This window comes from Astatotilapia calliptera, chromosome 13, assembly GCF_900246225.1.
Source record: "Astatotilapia calliptera chromosome 13, fAstCal1.2, whole genome shotgun sequence".
NCBI classification, from domain to species: Eukaryota; Metazoa; Chordata; class Actinopteri; order Cichliformes; family Cichlidae; genus Astatotilapia; species Astatotilapia calliptera.
Genome location: NC_039314.1, coordinates 8847899 through 8869823, shown reverse-complemented (window position 1 = coordinate 8869823; position 21925 = coordinate 8847899). Strand labels below are relative to the sequence as shown.

Below are 21925 nucleotides of genomic sequence, written 5' to 3'. Positions count from 1 at the left end.
GTTCTGGTGCGAATGGACCGGAGCCTCCTGCCTGAGGGGAGCAGGTCAAACAGACTGTGTCCAGGGTGGGAAGGGTCAGCTGAGATCCGGGCTGCACGCCGCAGTGTCCTGGAGGTGTACAGGTCCTGCAGAGATGGGAGTCTGCAGCCAATCACCTTCTCAGCAGAGCGCACAACACGCTGCAGTCTCTGTTTGTCCCTGATAGTGGCTCCAGCGTACCACACGGTGATGGAGGAGGTGACCGTGTGGTACGCTGTGATTTGTTGTGAGTTTATATCAGCCATACTTCTTTTCATTACTATTACTTTAAAAAATTCTGATGCGTAAATTGGGCAATAATAATAATAATTTACATGTCTGAAATACTTAAGGATTTTTGGTTTATATGTTATTGTCACTATGACATCGCCACATCTCTACGTTTGGCGCTTGACAAAAGAACTACAGTTCCCATGAAACTTAGCGATGGGAGCTGCTCTTAAACATCTTGGGACATGTAGTCATTCAATCCTAACATGCGTAAGTTTAAAAAAAACACGAACAGGTAATCATATATTACTGACGTTAAAATTCCGAGCTTTAACATTAGTTAAACTACAAAAAACAATCTAAAACAACTATTGATAAAGCAAACAGCTATTCTCCCAAAACAGCATCGTTGCTACTCAGTTTTCCTGTACTATAACTCACACTTTCTCTGTTGTTATACTTTATTTTGATATCTTCCACCCAACTCTGCTAGTTTCAGCGTGCAGCTTCAAACCATTTCTTTTTTTATAAAACTTTACTGAACAAAACGTGGTTGATATGTCGGACATTACTTGAAAGCACCATGTGACGTTTACGGAGAAAACGAAACCTAAACTGACATGGAAAGGAAAAACGGAAACCATGTTTTATTTTGAGATTTGTACTTTGCTCTCTATTTTTATGAATTTTGTGTAAATATTCCGACTCCCGACAAACTTAGGATGGAAAACTACATAGCTAAGTTAAACGAGTATGCACAGAAACAGCGGCTGGCGCTCCAGTTTGTGGAGGTTGGAGCTGCTGGCCCTGACCACATTAAAACGTAAGTTGAACATAGATGGGATCTGCGACCTGGGATGTCGTACGAGTACGTGTGTATTTTTGTAGGATAGACTCTTCAGTGAAACCGTAGTAGGCTGTATTTTCGCTCACTCGCTACCAAATGCACGTTTGTGTACAGTAAATGTATTTTGTACGTCGCTTTAGTCCATTTACTAAATGTCCACAGGTATGTTGATCCTGCAGTATCTTGCTAGTGTGTTGTTTCCACACTTAAACTTTGTCACTCTGCACGCAATTGTAATATTTTGTTACAATTCTTTGTTTACCTCCTACCGTACAAATAAAACATTCCAACCATATGTTAAAAACAATATTTTTGAGCAGCAAGTTCTGTGGTCCTGAGTACTTTTTTGCCACGTGTATATAAAGATACAGTAACAGTGTTCCAATTTTTAAAGCTTAAATTGGCCTCCAGTTGTAGAATGGCATATTTAATATTTTGTGTGGGGAAAGTACACTAGGAGTTTACTGTATTTGTCTGTTCAACAGATTTACTATCAGAGTTGTTCTGAATGGTAAAGCCTATCCTGACGCTGTTGGAAAGAACAAGAAGGAAGCCAAGCAGAACGCTGCTAAAAATGCATTGGCAGGCTTGTTGGAGGAATCAGCTGATACTGTAAGATCATTGCACCATTGTATTCACTCACTGTATGTGTGGACATTTGTTTTAATCTGCTGTGTGTTTGTTGGTTACAAACAGACAGAAAATGCTGCAGAAGTTTCTAATACATCAGTTCATCAGAGAAGTGGCAGTAACATCAAGTACACCTGCTGGCTTAATGAGTATGGTCAAAGGAACAGGGTGATTGTAAGGCCCGTGGAGGCTGCCAGACCTGGACCAGATGATGAAAATCAGTAAGTCTACATGATGCATCTAGTTTTGATTGTAGATGTGAATAATCTATTTGAAATCTATTTAATATTTTTCTTTTAATGTTAGATGGTGTAACTTTTTTGTTGGTGACAAGGAGTACCCGGCAGCTTCCGGGAAAACAAGAAGGGAAGCCAAGGAGGAAGCAGCCAAGCTTGTATATCACGATATATGTGGCACTTTAGCGGTAACTAATGGAATATACTGATTGACTTGACATCAAAGAAAACTGGATAAATGGTTTAAATATTTTCATGCATGTTCTAGTAGCATGTTGTTCACTTGTACTTTATATTCCAGACTGGAGATGAGAAAGACATTTTCACATCAAGTCAGCAAAAGGAGGAAACAAAACAAAATGTTGCAGATGTCTGGTGAGTTGAAACAGTGTTTCTTTTTGATGCTTTATCCCTGTGAAACCTTTTTGTAAACTATGTATTGTTTAAAGTGGTTGAAGTTTCAGTTTTTATGTATTTTTTCTTTGATATTGTAGCCTTCAGATAAAGAGTTTGGCTGTGAAACCTGAAGATAAAAGGTTTACAGAGGTAAATTTCATAGGTCTTGTCAACCACTACTGTCAGAAAACATCCCGCTCCCACACGTTTATTGAAGAGGATATATGTGGACCGCCTCATAATCGACAGTGAGTGTGACCGTCCCCTTACCAGCCATTATAGACAATTTCTGCTAAATGCTGGCTGATGTTTAACAGTTGGTAAATGATGTAAACCAGTTTTTCACTGTTTCACAACAGATTTTCCTACAAATTAGTCATAGATGGCAAGGAATACCCTGTTGGTGAGGGTAACAGCATCAAGGAAGCCAAACAAAATGCAGCTCGATTAGCCTGGTCTGCTCTTCAGGAGCAGTCAGACTGGGACAGCAAGGTATTTAACATTTTCTGTTAAGTTAAGAGTACTTTATTGTCTGCCGTAGGGGGAAATCATCCTGGATCGGCCAGCTCCTGCATTGAAACCCCTCCCACACACACACATAGTAATAAAAATCAAAGCATAAACCCTAGTTGGGCACACTTTTATAAATACAGACCTTAGAATGCATAAATAATTAAATAAATAGTTGAAGTAGTAGTAGAGTTGTCCTTCAGTCATGAGCTGTTCATTTATCAGTTTAACTGACAAAGGGACAATTGAATATTTGTAGCAGTTATACTGACACAAAGGGAAGTTGTACCTCCTAATAAAATATTGTGGCCTATCGAACCGTAAAAAAATATCTTGGGGAATGTTTATGTTCCTATAATTTTTCCTGCTTTCCTGATTGTTAGATTTCCAAACCTGCTGTCATAGCCTAAGAGACTCTGCAGTAGACAACTGATATAATACCAAAACTAAAAACTCTAAGTCTCCGGAGAAAATGAAGACACTGATAGATTCTCATACACACATGAATGTCCTATGGGTTCTTTTGATATTAAATACACTGAAGAAAAATATAAATGCAACACTTTTGTTTTTGCTCCCATTTTTCATGAGCTGAACTTAAAGATCTGAAACATTTTCTACATACCCAAAGGACCCATTACTATCAAATATTGTTCACAAATCTGTCGAAATCTGTGTTAGTGAGAACTTCTCCTTTGCCACAGGTGTGGCAAAGTTTGTATGTAGAAAATGTTTCAGATTTTTAAGATCAGCTCATTAAAAATGGGAGCAAAAACAAAAGTGTTGCATTTATATTTTTCTTCAGTGTATTTTGGCCATTTAATAGATTGTTGATGTTGGTATTTCCACTATGCACACTATGGTACCACCCCAGGCTCACACTGTCCCCAAAGAATAGTGGGACCCTAGCCTGGTATTTTAGATGCTGCATACACTATTTACATCATTTTATTGCACACTTGAGTTTGAGTTCCCCTAGAAACAAAATTCAGGCGTCCATCTCTGTGTATGTTCACCTAATCCTTTTTGCATGTAATGGTTGAGTAAGCTCTTGGCCTCATCGTAACTTTTTATTATGGAGCACTCTGTCCTATTTGCATATTAAAGTGTTTTCCTCAGATAATTCTTGTAGTATTCTGCCTATTTTGGAGATTTTTCATCAGTCAGATTTTGATGGCCTTACTCGAATAACTAAATCAGAATTTCTTCTGTATGATCATGCAGACTATAATGAGAAGGGTTGTGTTTAACAGCGCCACAACCTCCTTTGTGTTTTCAGATAACTATCAAGTCAGCTGTGTCAGATGATAGAGCACCGTCCAAACTGTCCACACCACCAAGCACACTGTAAGGCTGAGCACTACTGTAGATGGTAACATGTAATGTTGAAAATACCTATTAATTAGGCATTTTATTTGTCTCAAAGGGACTCTGGTTGTCCAAAATCAAGTAGCAGTACAACAACTACAAATGACTCAGTTGTTTTCTCCCAGTCATCTAACGCTTCCAAGGAGCAGGTTGGTTATATCCCATTCTTTCATCCACTCCTGCCATGGTTCACCAGTTTGTAATGTTGAGGCTGTTGCAGAAGTTTTTTTTAAATTACTGGATTAAATAAAATCAGTTTAAATGTCCGTTCTTGTTCTAAGATCATCGATCTAAAACACGGTGGTTCTTCAAGTCACAAAGGAGTAGAAATAAATCAGAATCATGACGACAACTGGTGAGGACAAACAGTTGCAACAAATAGTTTCAGTTTCAATGTTTGGATTCTCTTTTGTTGGTAAAGTTCTGAATATGTGGCTTGTCTTTATAGTTCTAAGACAAAGAGCTTGATGGTAAAGAAAGAAGCTGAAATCTTTACAGAAGAGAATTTCATAGGACTCATCAATCTCTACTGTCAGAAAACAAAGCATTGCCATGATTACGTCCTAGTGAGCAAATGCGGTCCACCACATAATCCTCAGTGAGTATGACTTAACCTTTTTAACTAAATACACCTTATATAGACTAAATCTATATGTGTGTATATATAAAGCTATTTGTATGGCACAAAACTCTTAAACCTGTTGCTGCTGATATTGTCTCCCTACACAGATTCTTCTACAAAGTAGTCATTGACAACAAGGAATATCCTGTGGGTGAGGGTAAGACTATCAAAGAGGCCAAACAAAATGCTGCTCGGCAGGCGTGGTCTGCTCTTCAGGAACAATCAAATTGGGATAGTAAGGTACTTAATGATCTTTACTTAATGATTTTTGTTTTTATCCACAACCTTGAAATCTTCCATATTCCTCATCCAACACACTCTAGCTTTTTAATTCCTTACTATAAAGGCGGTAAAAGGGTTGCACTACTAAACTTTTTTCAGCATCATTCAACAGAGATGCTTGTGAGAAAGCAAATGTCACACATTTCATTTATCTACCTGCTCCCTACTTGCTGTGTACACATGATGTGTGATGTCAGATTGCATTCACTTCTAATGAGTGGGCATCATTCTTACTGCTTCAAACCCACTTATGCAGGAAGCTCGACTAAACCAAACTGTATTTCCAATAGTGCAAACTAGTCTGAGGCAAATTATTTCCTGCTAGTTGTAAGGTCATAAAAGAGAGGACAGCCAAGTATTTTGTATTGTCCTTTCTCGCTAAGCTGCCTGAACTTCGTGTGTTAAAACAGCTTGAAAAGTGTAAGCTCAGTGTTACAGACAGGGAAGCACAATTTAGGTAAAGGAACAATACTTCATAATCATAATTTTTATGTGTCCAAATATTGCTGTATCTCAAAGATTGGATGATGCAGAAATATGTTCCTAACAAAATCATCAGGTATTATTGTACTTATTGAACTTTTTCTTTTTTTAAAAAAAGCATGTGTTTCTAAAGCATACGACCAGATTTGCTAAATAGAGCAAACTAGTGTGTGAGAGCAAACCCCAAATAGAGCTCATAGATGTGGTTAGTTTTAAAATCACGGTTGTTTTCTAAACGTAGGTGCAGTAAGTTAATTTCAAAATCGAGCCCAAAAAAAAAAGGCATGCTTTTTTTGTCTTTTCTTTTTTTAGCGTTATTGGTACAGTTATCAGTAAATGGCATTTGAAAACATTAGTAAATAAGTGTATGTGCTTGATTTAAATATTTTCTTCTCTATGTTTTGCGCTTTGAGAACAGACCTCACAGATTTACATATGCAACCAAAAACAGTCGCAAAAAGCAGACATGCTAAGAGGTTAAATGTGAAAAATATCCAAAAAACACCTGATGTGGGTTCCAGGATGCTAACATGCTTTTGAAGCCACTGCTGTACTTTACAGAAACCATACAGAAAGTGATTATTGCTGAATATTTTATGTTGTATATTAACCTCCTGGGACCTGGCATCCACATATGTGGACATCACATTTTGAGTTGTCTAGACCAAAATACAAAATTTTGCTCTACAAGGGCCTGATTTCCACTTACGAGGACATTATACTGCCACTGTTCTATCGAAATTTAAAGCGAATGTCCTCATATGTGGCTCTAAAAATCAGAAAAAAAATCATGTAATTCTTTGTTTTTGCATTTCCCAATCAGCCCAAATAGCAAGGAGAAATTAAAAATGCATGCCATGAAAGAGTTCAGGTGTTAGGAGGTTTAAATTATAGCTAAAACTAATGTTTTCAAAAACATTTAGAATTTTTCTGACAGTCTCATTTTAAACGTACATGTATGTGGTTAACCAATGGTTAATTTTGCAGCAGCCAGATGGACAAATAGTAAGGGCGTGTCGTGCATGTTAATAAATATCCCCTGCACTTACCAACAATCATATTATTTTACATTAAAGTGTCCTACTACCAAACGGTGTCTTAGTGTACAGCTGAACATTTTTTTGTTTCTTTCAGCTGGTTTCTTGGTCAGCTGTGTCAGATGATGTTACACCAGTCCAGCTGTCCAGCCCAGCGAGCACACTGTAAGGCAATGGAATGAGCAAGCACACCTAATACTTAAGTTTAATGTGGAGAAAACTGCATGAATGTATCTTGCTGTATTTTCAAAGGATCCCACATGATGCAAAATCAGAAAGAATACCAATGACTTCAAGTGACCCAGTTGTTTCCCCAAAGGTTCAGAGACCTTCCAAGGAACAGGTTTGTTATCCTCTGTGTCTTCTATATCTTTTGTTGTCATGTCCTTTGATACTAACACGGTTATATTAGGATGCTTTTAATTATTTAGCTCCAGTTCTACACTCCTAATTAGTAGTTTTCATAATTGCAATAACAACTTTTCAATAATAATGGGTGATGTATCTATAGTAATATCAAGGTATGAAAATAGTTATTTATTAAAAAATGTGATCAAGCAAACACTACATATTGGTGATCATGATCTATTAAAATGTGACAAATGCATTTGACAGTCTTCATAAATTAAATAAATGAAAAACTGATCTGTTTTTTTTTCTCAGTGAAGGTTATTATAGTCAGCTTAAACTAAAATTAGATGTGAAAAAACTGAAATAAAAAATTAAAACTAGACTTTTTTTTTAAAGTGAAGTGAAATGATTTTGCACAGTTAGGGAAATAAAAAGCTAAACTAAAATACAAATATAGAGGAAATATCTTTAGTTTTAGTATTTAGTTTGTTTAATTCAATCTGCCTGATGAGTCACTGGTGTACATGTTTATTGAGACCCTATATGTCTACAACACTGTGAGTCAACTGCTTTCTTTTTTTCTTGCAATACCTGCACTGATTTTCCTAAATCTTGCCTCTGACATATCCCCTTGATGCAATAATAATTAAAAAGAGTAAAACAAGAACATTCACTTTGGATACTAACTGAAACTAAAGTGAATTAAAAACAAAGTCAGAATAAAATAAAAATTAAAAACTAACAAGAAAAAAACCCCCTCACTAATAACTCCGGTCTCAACGAATGCATCTTAGATTTTGTATGTGTCAATTTCATTCATCGCTTTCTTTTTTGCTGTTCCTGTTTTTGTTTTGTTTTTTTGTTTTTGTTTGTTTGTTTTTTAACATAAAACTCACAGTTGTATAAATAAGTAAAATTAGAAACAGAAGTTCAAGAAAAAATGCCAATGATAGGATTTGCCTTGGGAAGGTAAACCCATGTTGTTTAAACCTCTGAATCCTACAGTCTGATATTCTTTTCTAATTAAAATATAAATGTGGTAAAATCTGTATCACTGCAATACTGGCCAATGATTTTGCACACTGCAGATTTTCCTCACATCAAGCAGGTGGATAATTATGCAAATCTCCTATGAGTAATTTTTACTAAAGGGGATAATATTAGCTAGAAACGGGCTTAACTTTTTCCAAGAATTTGAAAAATAACTGACAATATTATTTTTTCTTGTGATGTTGTTCAAGTATATAATTTTTATCTGTAGGAACTAATCCAACAAGGCTCAACTATGTACTTGTACAAATGAAGGAAAAGTTTCCTTGGGATGATGTATGTGGAAAACATACATAAATATATACATTCTATACAGACAAGAAGTTAGCTAAGGCTCTGGGCAGAAATTGAGTGTGTATTTGTAAAATAGCACCTTACAAACTCTTACAAACTTTCAATACCTGATGATTGACATCAGTGTTTCAAACTACTATTAATAATACCATTTAATAACTAAGTTTGTCTTGTTTGTAACAAATGTTTTGCATCTAATTTAGCCTTATTTCCCCCTTTATTTCTCCCTTTTTAAGGATCAAAATCCTGATTTAAAACCAAAAATAAGGTAAGTCATACTTTGAAACCTGTTGTAAACATCGTTGTGTAATATTTCATCTGACATTATTGCTGATGATGATTTTCCTGGTTAGAATTGCAGCAAATTTCGGTAATGTTTCCAGACACAAAAAAAAGGTATGAAGGACTCACAGAAATTCTGAGTGTTTTCAGTTTTTTGTTTAATACTGGAATTTCAATATGCTGACTTTGCATTGTTTTTAAGGATTTGCACAACTCTGATCTCAAAGAAAAGAGTAAAGAAAGAGGTTCCACCGAGAAAACATCAAGTCAAGTAGTACAATCGAGGTATTAAAAAAACAACAACAACACTACAATGTACTGCTATCATGTTTTTACTACAGTTTATAGTTAAAGGAGAATTTTCTCTTTGTTAGCATTTGTCATTAATAGTAACACCTATGTTAATCTCTACAGGTTTACACTGGAATTCGACTCTATAGAGCGCCTTGGTAAAGGAGCCTTTGGTCGTGTTTATAAGGCAAAACATAAACTGCTGAATAAATATTATGCTATTAAAATTGTTCGCTGCAAAGAGTAAGTAAATATTTAATATAAATATTAAATTTTGTTTAAGTTTATGAAAAAGGTGAATTCCCACTAGCTCTGTACAGGAGATTTGAGAGAGATCTCTTCAGTCTTTCCAAAGCCTCCAATATCTTATGCCTAACAATCTTAGCACACTAGTAGTATACAAGAGTATACAGTAAGGCGGGTGGCAAATTTACTGTCAACTGTTTGGGGATATTTTGCATCTTTTGTTTTTCGGTGTACAAATACATTTACAGTGGGGCAAAAAAGTATTTAGTCAGCCACCGATTGTGCAAGTTCCCCCACTTAAAATGATGACAGAGGTCAGTAATTTGCACCAGAGGTACACTTCAACTGTGAGAGACAGAATGTGAAAAAAAATCCATGAATTCACATGGTAGGATTTGTAAAGAATTTATTCGTAAATCAGGGTGGAAAATAAGTATTTGGTCACCTCAAACAAGGAAAATCTCTGGCTCTCACAGACCTGTAACGTCTTCTGTAAGAAGCTTTTCTGTCCCCCACTCGTTACCTGTATGAATGGCACCTGTTTGAACTCATCATCTGTATAAAAGACACCTGTCCACAGCCTCAAACAGTCAGACTCCAAACTCCGCCATGGCCAAGACCAAAGAGCTTTCGAAGGACACCAGGAAAAGTATTGTAGACCTGCACCAGACTGGGAAGAGTGAATCTACAATAGGCAAGCAGCTTGGTGTGAAAAAATCAACTGTGGGAGCAATCATCAGAAAATGGAAGACATACAAGACCACTGATAATCTCCCTCGATCTGGGGCTCCACGCAAGATCTCATCCCGTGGGGTCAAAATGATCATGAGAACGGTGAGCAAAGATCCCAGAACCACACGGGGGGACCTGGTGAATGACCTGCAGAGAGCTGGGACCAAAGTAACAAAGGTCACCATCAGTAACACACTACAACGGCAGGGAATCAAATCCCGCAGTGCCAGACGTGTTCCGCTGCTGAAGCCAGTGCATGTCCAGGCCCGTCTGAAGTTTGCCAGAGAGCACATGGATGATACAGCAGAGGATTGGGAGAATGTCATGTGGTCAGATGAAACCAAAGTAGAACTTTTTGGTATAAACTCAACTCGTCGTGTTTGGAGGAAGAAGAATACTGAGTTGCATCCCAAGAACACCATACCTACTGTGAAGCATGGGGGTGGAAACATCATGCTATGGGGCTGTTTTTCTGCCAAGGGGACAGGACGACTGATCCGTGTTAAGGACAGAATGAATGGGGCCATGTATCGTGAGATTTTGAGCCAAAACCTCCTTCCATCAGTGAGAACTTTGAAGATGAAACGAGGCTGGGTCTTCCAACATGACAATGATCCAAAACACACCGCCCGGGCAACAAAGGAGTGGCTCCGTAAGAAGCATTTGAAAGTCCTGGAGTGGCCTAGCCAGTCTCCAGACCTCAACCCCATAGAAAATCTGTGGCGGGAGTTGAAAGTCTGTTGCTCGGCGACAGCCCCAAAACATCACTGCTCTCAAGAAGATCTGCATGGAGGAATGGGCCAAAATACCAGCTACTGTGTGTGCAAACCTGGTAAAGACCTATAGTAAGCGTTTGACCTCTGTTATTGCCAACAAAGGTTATGTTACAAAGTATTGAGTTGTATTTTTGTTATTGACCAAATACTTATTTTCCACCCTGATTTACGAATAAATTCTTTACAAATCCTACCATGTGGATTCATGGATTTTTTTTTTCACATTCTGTCTCTCACAGTTGAAATGTACCTCTGGTGCAAATTACTGACCTCTGTCATCATTTTAAGTGGGGGAACTTGCACAATCGGTGGCTGACTAAATACTTTTTTGCCCCACTGTAGGTTTTTGATGTTTTGTTTTTACTTAACATCCATCTGCAGCCTTCATTTTAGCATCAGTAAATGAATTAAGGTGCCAAACTTCTCATCACATTACTGTTTTACACGACTTTGTGCTACTGTCCGCTAATGCTAATGTACCTTTTTTTTTTAGCATTTGGAAACATTTTTGATAGAAATAGTGGAGAGAAGGAATAATACAACGAGAGAGTAACGCAGCAAATGATCCGAGCAGGAATTTTGTTGTTTAAGGCATTTATCTCCATGTGGTATGCAATCTATCCATTCTAGTATCAGGTCACCCATTAGTATCTAATGTCTTCTTACTTCATAAAGTAATAAATAAACCAATGTTTCTTATACAAAACTGACACAGAATTTTTTTGGGTTAGTTGAAAGTGTACATTCCTCAGTTGCAGCTAGCTTGCTACTTAAGGTTAGTTCTGTGCGTTACATATGCATTTGATGGCTACATCATAGCACAATGACAGCCTAAAGCTATATGAAACTTAGAATTCTTCTGAAAGTGAGGGAGTTGTTATAAGTCTTCACAGAGATACCTTACAGTATTGTTTCCTGATGTATTGAGTCCCTCAGCTGGAAAGTTACAGATGCTTTAAAAGAGATTTAAAGTTTATTGATATTTCTTGTACTTCTTATAATCAGAAAGTCTCTAAGGGAGGTGGTGGCATTATCAGACCTCCATCACACCAACATTGTTCGATACTACACCTGTTGGATTCAGGATTTAGAATACCAAATGGACAGTACAGGCGACACCTACAGTACTTCGCAGTAAGTCACATTACTTCATTATTAATATTATTATGTCTTAACATTGCATCACATGTGGTGTAAATGACAGAGGAAGCATTCACTTCACACTTTAGTTTCTTGTCTGTTACCTTGATGTACATTTTTGAAGACTGGACACATGTTTTCTCTTTGTGGCTAAAATTATACTAAAATTAATCAATATTACAGTTTATTATAGCAACACACATTGCGCCACAGTTTTCTGTCTTCTTGATTTTTACAGTAGTTTACAGAGTGTTGCCTCACCATTGAGGATAAAGTAAAGGTTCATAATTCCTTCATTTGTGTTTTTTTTATTTTCAAGGTCTGCTAGTGATTCATCTGAAAAGTGCCTCTATATTCAGATGGAGCTGTGTGATACTAAAACACTTAGAGTGTGGATAGACGAGAAGAATACTCAGAATGTGAAGAAATCTCTGCGAGACTCAAGGAGAAAGGAAGAGAGCCTAATCATTGCTCAGCAAATAGCCAGTGGAGTCGAGTACATTCACTCAAAGATGCTCATCCACAGAGACCTGAAGGTGAGACAAAGAGGAGAAGACGGTTGTTTGTTGCTGCACATCTCATAAAGAGGTAGACGTTTATTTGTGCCTTTTCTTAAAATGTATAGCCTGCCAACATCATGTTTGGACGGGATGGAGAAGTGAAGATTGGAGACTTTGGCCTGGTCACTGCTGAGATTGACAATGATGCTGAGAATCTACTGGAAAGAAGTGCTTACAAAGGAACACCATCTTATATGGCTCCCGAGCAGGTTGAATAATCTAAATTGAAATTTAGTGTCTTACCCATTAATAAATATTAGGTAGTAAGAGAAGACATTAAAGACACTTTTTTTAAAGGTTGTCAACACCATAGGGCAATGCACCTTCTTTCTTGTACTACTAAAAAACTATTTTACTACTGTTGCAAGTAAATAGGAAAACCATTTAAATCAACTGCCTTAAAACCAAAGAAGCATTGGGTTGACTATTAAACTAGTTTCTAATGCCCAATGTCCTTAAGGGTTAGTCCACCCATATTGAAAAGAGATAGTAAAAACCTTTTTTTGTCTTCTATTATTTACTCACAAAATTGGCCGTTTTTTGTTTTTCTCTTTTTAATGACAGAAAAGCAAGAGCCATTACGACCGAAAAGTAGACATATTTGCTTTGGGGTTGATATATTTTGAACTTCTTTGGAATCTCCCTGTTGGCCCTGAAAGAAAAGCGGTGAGTTTTTCCAAAGCTTATGCAAAATGTTGCTGCAAACTTGCTCTGTTAATAATGGTTTTCTCAGTTTGTGTCATAGGAAGCAGAATGTTGATATAAATCAAATTTAATGTGTACTATTTTTTTATTTAATATTGTTTAATAAATGAACAGATCATCATTTTTATCCCTTCTCTCATTATATAAATGCCAGGTTTGGGACAATGCCCGAAGCCAGAAACTTCCTCAAGGGTTTTTGAATAATTTTCCACAAGAGGTACATCACCATTATTTTAAGTTTACTATATAAACATTTCCAGCAATCATCTATTTCCATCAAAGGATGAAGAGCCACAACTGTTGATCGTTAATAGCAAAAATGACCAAGCAGGACTGTCTTAGAACCTGAAAGTTTTCTTTGTTTAATTTCCCAAGTAAAGTATAAATGTGGCAAATAATATATACTGGACTTTCACAATAAATGACAGCATTGATTGATATTGATATTGATTTCACACTGTTTTCTTCTTATGTCTAATTGCAGCATCAAATCATAAAGGCAATGCTGTGTGCGAAGCCAGAAAACCGTCCGGAAGCAAGTAAACTAAAGGAGGAGCTGAAAGAGTACTCTGATGCACTTTTAATGCAAAAACAAATGCTTCGAAATAGTAACACAGTTTGACAGTTATAAGGACTTTAATGAAAAGTCTAAAAAAGAACACTCAGTTTAGTCATTTCATGCATGACTGTATTCAATACACATCATGTCATGCAGTGCATGTGTGGATGTTTTGAATGCTTTCTTTTCATGGTCTGATGCATCATCAGATATAGTTGTATTTATGGAGTGCTTGGTTTAAAGAAAGGCTGATGAAGTGATTCATGTTATAATGTGTGAATGAAATACAAATTAAATTTGTGTCATTATTCACTTGTTGTCAACACTTATATAAATTATTTGTTTTAGCCTGTAATATTTTGTAATAAAAGTGATGTCATACTTGTATAGTATTGTAAATAGTAATAATAATAATAATAATAATAATAACAATAATAATTAAAAATGAAAAAAAAGAACTCCAGATGAATGACTGCAATGTGAAATAGTGCAATAAAAAACGTTACAAGGTGACTTGGGTTCATCCTTTCAGCTGTGTGGAGGGAGTAGCATGCTGGTTATGGTAGTTTCCATACAGTTGGGCCACTTTCTGTTACAGTAAGTGGTTTAAGGTGTCATGTGAGTAATTTCATCCATTGAAAGATTAAATATACTGGTAAGTGAATAAATCCTTCTCTCAGATTTTTACTGTGAAGTCACTGCGTACAATAGATTTGCCATGGAGTACTGCAAAACTGAATTTTGAGTCTTCCCATGATGGGTATTTCTTCTTTACTCACTTTCTTTTCACTCTCTGTTTATACTCCACTCTGCATTCAGCCATTGGTTATTTATTTATTTATTTTTTATCTCTGGCTCTCTTCCATAGCCTGTCTTTTATCCTATCATATACATAAAATTTTGTTTAATTTTCTGGATCAAGAAACTTTCTTAAAATTTTTTTTTCCAATATAGAGAAAGCAGCTGTGAGTGAATCGGTGACTCGCGATCTTCTAACATGCCAGCTTATACATGTAATGACAAGACATTTCTAATGTTTAATTGCCATTGTTCATGCGTCATTCCTATTGTGCCATAGTATTCTCCTTTCCCAGATGGATATGAACATGGGCCAAAATAAATAGACGAGTGGGAATGGACAATGCGTAGATTATAGTTATGTTATTGCAATTATTTTTTTATTCGATTTTGCTTTAATACTAAGTTTTAATGCCTGCCAAGGTGTGGACACTGGGACATGACGTTTCCACTGACGAATCGAAACTTAAAGGCGGCTGAATCCGCTAACGCGGTTGCGGAAACGTGGAGGCAATTTTTTTAAAAAGAGATAAAGCGATACTATTGTACTTTGTGACTTGTCACAATTATTCGCAATTCTGAACTCTGATTGCAACTCCTTCGTCATTTTGGGGGGAAGTGGGACACCATGTAGTTCTATAGGGAATGAGCTACACAGGCTCGGAGGTGAACTCGAGTAACTTGGCTCTACAGGCCATGATCACGGTAAGTTGTATTTAATATTTAAGTGTGTCTATGCAATAGCACACTTCTTATCAATCGTCGGCTTTATTATTTTATGTAATAGTTTTGGCTCGTGCAATTGGCGCTACACTCCGTTACTCCCTGTTCTGTCACCATTCTTTCATTTCTTCTGCTGACAAAGACGTGTATATATAGTGATGTAATTTGAACATCTAACTAGTAAATGAATAACAAGTCATTTGGTCTATTGACTATTACTCTGACTGCTAATTACTGTTTTCCGCGACAGTGAAAAAAGGTTTAAAGTCACTTTCTTCACAAACCAGTTGCACAAAATAATATTATTCAAGTGAACGCAACAGTGACCAATTAGAGCATCTAAGGTTATATTTCAGGAATAACTAACATGGCTGGAATAACCTGCTTCCCATTTTGGTATCTTGTGCATTACATTACAGTGGTTGATACGTCAACTGACTGGTACTGAATATAGATATGTATTTTTATGTAGTTAAGAACTTCATTACGTGCCAGTATAATCAAATCAAAGCTTTGATCATTTGTCATCAGATTTACCACCACTAAACAGCCTGAAGGAAGTGAGCCAAACAGACCACAACAGGAAATACTTTGCAGTAATGGATAAAGAGCAACAAGCTCCAGTTGATTCTGTAAGATCATGATGCAGTCTTTGCTGAACTAAAGTATACTAGGTTGCTTATTATGTTCAAAATGAAAGTGTAGTTTACAGCTGCAAGTCTAACTGCTTTTTATTGATGTCTTTGTTTTAGATGGAAACAGAAGATGAAAATCCAACTGCTCCACTTATTCAAGCAAATATTTCTGACTATATAAGCTGGATAAATGAATATGGTCAGAAGAATAAGATCATCATAAAGCCTAAGGAGTCAATAAATATAAACAAAAGTGGTTTTCCGTAAGCCCCCATACATCGTAGAAAATATTTTTTTTAAATATATTTTTGTTTTTAAAAATATAAAAATTAATGCATAATGTTGTATGATGTTACAGAAGATGCTGTAGCTTTGTGGTTGGTGGGAAGGAGTACCCAACTGCCTATGGGAAAAATAAAAAGGAAGCTAAGGAGGAAGCAGCCAAGCTAGTATATCAGAGCTTGGGTGTAACATATAAAGATCACAAACGGACAAATTTCGTTGGACTTGTTCACAACTACTGTGAGAAGACAGGGCGAATCATTGATATTATTAAAGTGAGAAGCTGTGGCCCACCACATAACCCTAAGTGAGTATAAGTGAATCTTTGGAGGGTGAATAGAAGCTGCAATAACACTTAGTTGGGTAATAAAGTCTAAACTAACACATCTTTCCTGGTTACATAGGTTTTTCTACAAATGTGTGATCAACAAGAAGGATTACCCTCAGGCTGTAGGTGGCACTAGCAAGGAAGCCAAACAAAAGGCAGCTCAGTTGGCCTGGTCTGCTCTTCAGGAACAGTCTGACTGGGACAGCAAGGTATTTAAATGCTTTCAGCATGTTATTGTCACTTAGGTAAGAAAAAAAATTATATTCATATTCATTACACAACATGTGCAATGTTCTGCTAAAATGTCACTTTAGCAGAACATTGCACAGTTTCATAAAGCTTGCACTCAGCACTTTTCTAAGTTTGATAACTAATGTTGAATGTCACATATTGTGCTTATTTTAAGGTATCCTACAGGTCAACCATGTCTGAAGACAGTGTTTCAACAATGCTGCCATCCCCAGCATCCACAGTGTAAGCAAGTATTAACATTAATGGTAGAGTATGTGGTAAAGTTTAACATGTATAAAACTACACAAATGGCTCTCTTTTTAATTTTAAGGGAGGTCTTGTCAGAAGTCACAACAAGGAGTGAAAGTGAATCAGTATCAATCACTGACCTATCGAACTTGTTGGAGACTAAGGTCAGGTTTTTTTTATGTTGCTTTTAAAATTATAAAAGAATTCATAGAACCTGAAGTTGACTTTTTTAGACTAAAACATATCGGTGTATCTGTGGTGTCCCTCTTCTGGAATTTAAACCCATAATCTGACAGTAACGCTAAACAGGAGAAAAATGTTATAAAAGCATAAAATACTAGGATTGCTTTTTTTCTCATTGGTGAGGTGAGTGCTTCCAAAGGCTAACATATTTACAAATCAAAACAATTTCATTGGAAAATTGTTTTTGTTTTTATAGATGTCCCTCATGTCAACTTCGTCTGTAGACACTCCACCAACCAGGCTGTCAACACCTTCACTGTAAGAAACTCTAATACTAGTAGTAATACAACTACTAAGTCAGACAGTTGTGTATTAGGAAAGCAGCACTCATGTACTCTTGTTGTATTCTCCAAGGGAGTCTCTCGAAGCGTCTTCAAAAAGCATGCCAACAAGTACGAGTGACTCCGTTATCTTCACTGATTCATCACACCCTTCCATGGAAAAGGTCTGTTGCTTTAAACACAGAATTTGTTGAAAGAAAGAAATCCCCACTTTATAATCTGTATACTATGCACTGTATATTATATGGCATATGGTGAATATGGGGTGGACGGTGGAGGGCTTGACTATGGGATAAATGGTCAACTGCTGGTCTTTAGATCATGCACAGTTGTAGTTAGAGGTTTGTTTGCATTCTTATGAATAAGTTGGACTTATTTCTAGTGGCTGCTGGGCACTTTCACGTCTCTCACCAGTTCTATTCATAACTTTCATAGAAAGATGTTCTAGGCACAGTTAAGAGTCATAGCATGTCAGCCTTCGTGGCATTATGGGAAGCTGTTTTTGTGTCAGAATTTTTTGCAAATTTGTTTAGTGTTTAGTTCTAGTTCAGTCACTTTATTTCAGTCAATTAGTGTGCAATCATATTTTATTCAATGTAAAGTCATTACATTTGTACTAAAAATCATAAATGTGTATGGCAATCTATAAATGTCATTAATAAATAAGCAAATCTGTGTTCAGATCTCTAAACCTACTGGTATTTGTAAATGGATTGTAAAATATGAATTGAATTTGGCTTCAATAGCTTAAAATATGGACATCAGTTGTGACTCAAGCGCTTTGGCTGTTTACACAGAATATTTGCTACCCCTGGGTAGCAGATGGCTGGTAGAGAAGCTGTTAATGCGATATATTAATGCGACAGTAATGCAACATCTGAAAGTCAGTCTCTGCAAGCCCAAGTTCAGGGTTAACAAAGAAGTTAGAAGAAAATCCAAATGTATTTCCAAAGCGCCACAAACATTTACAGCTCTGCCACATCACAGTGTAGTTAAACAGAAAAAGACGGGTAACACAGCATGTATTTTCCTTTTTTCTTTTCTTTGATATGTTTAGCTAAGCCCAAACCGCCAATAAAAGTAATTGTATTTATTAATTAATATGTTCAGACATCAGACATTTTTTTTATACTAATGATAATAATAACCATGTTATGTCCTTCTGTGTTTTTTTTCAGGACGCTAACAAAAACAAAAATACAGACAACAGACCAAGTGACACATCTGGGCAATCACAGTATGAAAAAAAATTTCATGACGTTTATACTTGTGTGGTCAGATTTTTGCATCCTCTTTTTTTCCAATAATTTACTTATTTTTTCACATCTTCATCTAATGAATGTTGTTTATCTCACTAGGTTTACTTTAGACTTTGATTGCATTGAATGTCTTGCTAAAGGAGGCTATGGTCATGTTTTCAAAGCAAGAGATAAACTGGTGAAGAAGTATTATGCTGTAAAGATTGTTCGCCACAAAGAGTAAGTCATATGCACAGTGTATATTTTCAAAGTACAAATGTTTTGCATAAGCAACATTCTAATAACAGAAACCGTGAGTATGTATGTCTTGCTTACTGAAGCATTTCTGTGTTTTCCTTCTGATCAGAAAAGCTCTAAGAGAGGTTGGGGCATTATCAGACCTCAACCACTCTAACATTGTTAGATACTACAAGTGTTGGCTGGAGGATTCAGAATACCAGTGGGACAATACAACTGACAGTTACAGTACTTCCCAGTAAGTTTTGTTCAGTTATTTAGTATTGTGCAGTTTTGCATTTCTATGCTTAAAATGAAGACTTGATGCTAATTAGATTTTTAATCTTCCCTTTTTTTTAGGTCTAGTAGTAATTCATCACAAAAGTACCTCTATATTATGATGGAGTTATGTGACGACAAAACACTTAAAGACTGGATAACTGAGAAGAATGAGAAAACTCTTGAAGAGTCTATAAGAAGAGCAGAAAGTCTTCCCGTTATGCAGCAAATAGTCAGTGGAGTCGAGTGCATTCACTCCCACAGACTCATCCACAGGGACCTCAAGGTGAGACTCAAGATTACAGGATCACAAGCTTATGTTGCTGAGCTAGCTCACATTTAAGTTTAAGTTTTTTCCATTTCCATATTCTTTAGTATCCTTTTTGTGTGTTTAATGGAGATGCACACTGCTGCTATTAAAGTATTGGTGTGCTTCTTCTACTTCACAGTAAACCCAGTAGACAGGAAATGACTGAGTATTAGGGCCACATTAAGAAAATCATTATTAGTGTTGATTTAGGGATTAAAGTCAACATTACAAGGTGGTGATAAGTATAAGAAGGTTGAAGAGATGGCGCAGCATCAAGGAGAAATACTAGAAGCAGCCAGTGCTATGCCGCAGCCTCTTAGTAGATGCACATATGGTGTAAATTTGAAAGATTTCTCGTAGAATCACCTGAGCTTATTCACTCATTTCTGACTACACGAGGCACTAAATGCTCAATGTTTAAATTTTGCTTTTCCAATCGTCAGCCTACCAACATCATGTTTGGAAAAGATGGAAAAGTGAAGATTGGAGATTTTGGTCTAGTTGCTACTGAGACTGATGATAATGATGAAAATCAGAGTGAGAGAACAGAGAAAACAGGAACCAAGTCATATATGGCTCCCGAACAGGTGAGGTCTCTGTAAACAAATAACCTTTGATTTCTTTTCTGTGTTTTTTTTATTGTTGACAGTATTCAATGATAGCTATGTGCTCAACATTTTCTGAATCTATTCAAGTTTCATTACCTTCTGCAAATGTTCTTAAAAATGACAGAATCTCCTGTTCTTTGTCTTTTTTTTAAAGATGTTTACAAATTGAAAAGTTTTTTTCTTTCCATTATCACCACCTCATTCATTCGCTGTAAAACTCTTATTTCATTCCAGATAAAACCATCTCTTATGATACATGTTAAGATATCTTTTTTTAAGTGATTGCAGCCAGATGGGGTTTTTTTTCTGGTTTCTACTTTTAATTTTAGACTTATATACCATGGTCTTAAAATTTAACTACAACTTGAAAAAAGTGAAATCCACATAGATTAGCTTACCACAACCATATCTTATAATTTAAACACTCACACTGAGTTAAGGGGTGTGTAACACATTATGTTTTTGTTTTATGACAGAGGACCAAAACAAGATATGGCTCCAAAGTGGACATATTTGCTCTGGGACTGATATATTTTGAACTCCTTTGGAAAATCTCTTCTGGGCATGAAAGAGGGAAGGTGAGTTGGTATAACAATTTAATAGTTTACATTTTAAAATGTTTACTGGTAGCTTCCTATCAGTGTTAATGTGTGAAGAATATAATGTATAGAATTGCATACTTAAGTTTTGCTTTTGTTTTTCTTGTGATGATTTTCTGTCAAGCCAAATAACATGTTTTTGTATCCTTTTATCATTATGTATACTAGATTTTTACAGATGTCAGAAAGCAAATTCTCCCTGAAGAATTTACACTGAAGTTTCCAGAAGAGGTATAATTCTTATTTTTTTCACTTTCACATTTATAAACCACTTTAAAACAACATAACAGCTGACCAAAGTGCTGTACAAAAAAAAAAAAGATAAAATAGGAAAACAAGAATAAAAGAATAAATCGGCGAGCCTGCCTGACCTCCAGAGGCAGCTCATTCCACATTTTAGGTTCCAAAACTGAAAAGGCTTTGTCTCGAGATTTAGAAAATGTCTTCGGGACAGTCAAAAGCACCTGTTTAGCTGATCTAAGAGCATGTGATGGCATGTAAGGGTGAAGCAGCTCAGACAAATAAAAAGGGGGAAAGACCATTAAGAGACTTAAAGACAAATCAAGGAATTTTAAAATGGATTTAAAACTTAACAGGAAGCCAATGAGGGACTCTAAAACTGGAGCCATGTGTTCTTGTTTGCTTGTACCAGTTAAAAATCGTGCAGCACGAATTGGCTAATTATTTGTACTGATAATATATATTCATGTTGATACAGAAAGTAGCTGATTTTTTTTAAATGTGTTTTGCAGAACCAGATAATCATGTCAATGCTGTGTCCGAGCCCAGAAAACCGACCTGAAGCAAGTACACTGAAGGCAGACCTGGAACAGTGGGCTCAAACATTAAATGCACAAAGAATGCACCTAGAAAATGTAACTGATTGATCAGCACTTACTAAGTGACATAAATACATCTTTTGTTGTGTTTTTTTTTTCATGTCATGTCTTTTTTCATGTTTCAATGTCTTTGATGTACTGTTTTTTATGGCTATAGCAGTTATGTTCAGTCACTTTTTACAGAAAGTAGGAATCATGTTCTCTGGAAATGTGATTAACATATTTAAACTGATGAATTATTACAGCCTTTGCTTTGTAATAAATATACTGATGTGGAAAATAAAATAACGACCAACCAGGGTGTAATGGTCATTTGTCTGCTGTACAGTTTTTGTACATGTTTTACTGCATAATTTAGTGAGTGGGTCTTGACAGGTACTGATAATTTGCTTACACTTT

General features: G+C 36.2%; 1 protein-coding gene across 1 annotated transcript; it reads left to right on the top strand.

Annotated features, from left to right (window-relative positions):
* The first annotated feature begins 826 nt into the window (after positions 1–826).
* On the top strand, positions 827–21854 carry LOC113035386 (uncharacterized). Its single transcript, XM_026190927.1, has 39 exons — positions 827–1072; positions 1582–1947; positions 2033–2150; positions 2264–2337; positions 2457–2606; positions 2718–2850; positions 4148–4215; positions 4295–4385; positions 4518–4591; positions 4685–4834; positions 4966–5098; positions 6758–6825; positions 6913–7003; positions 8592–8623; positions 8709–8751; positions 8840–8922; positions 9052–9171; positions 11688–11816; positions 12142–12358; positions 12448–12591; positions 12947–13048; positions 13242–13304; positions 13572–13707; positions 15699–15799; positions 15920–16065; positions 16161–16391; positions 16489–16621; positions 16819–16886; positions 16975–17056; positions 17332–17393; positions 17490–17580; positions 18595–18653; positions 18775–18894; positions 19022–19150; positions 19252–19456; positions 19924–20067; positions 20565–20666; positions 20856–20918; positions 21440–21854. Exons 1-39 carry the CDS (start codon positions 972–974, stop codon positions 21572–21574), a joined length of 4557 nt encoding a protein of 1518 aa, XP_026046712.1. The 5' UTR covers positions 827–971; the 3' UTR covers positions 21575–21854.
* The last annotated feature ends 71 nt before the right edge of the window (positions 21855–21925 follow it).

What these genes read in the sequence shown, in the direction of transcription:
- LOC113035386 (XM_026190927.1), top strand. Translation starts at nt 972, where the DNA reads ATGGAAAACTACATAGCTAAGTTAAACGAGTATGCACAGAAACAGCGG. An exon ending in AGTCTGACTGGGACAGCAAG is followed by an intron (nt 16,622 to 16,818) that starts GTATTTAAATGC and finishes GCTTATTTTAAG; the next exon opens with GTATCCTACAGGTCAACCAT. An exon ending in CCATCCCCAGCATCCACAGT is followed by an intron (nt 16,887 to 16,974) that starts GTAAGCAAGTAT and finishes TTTAATTTTAAG; the next exon opens with GGAGGTCTTGTCAGAAGTCA.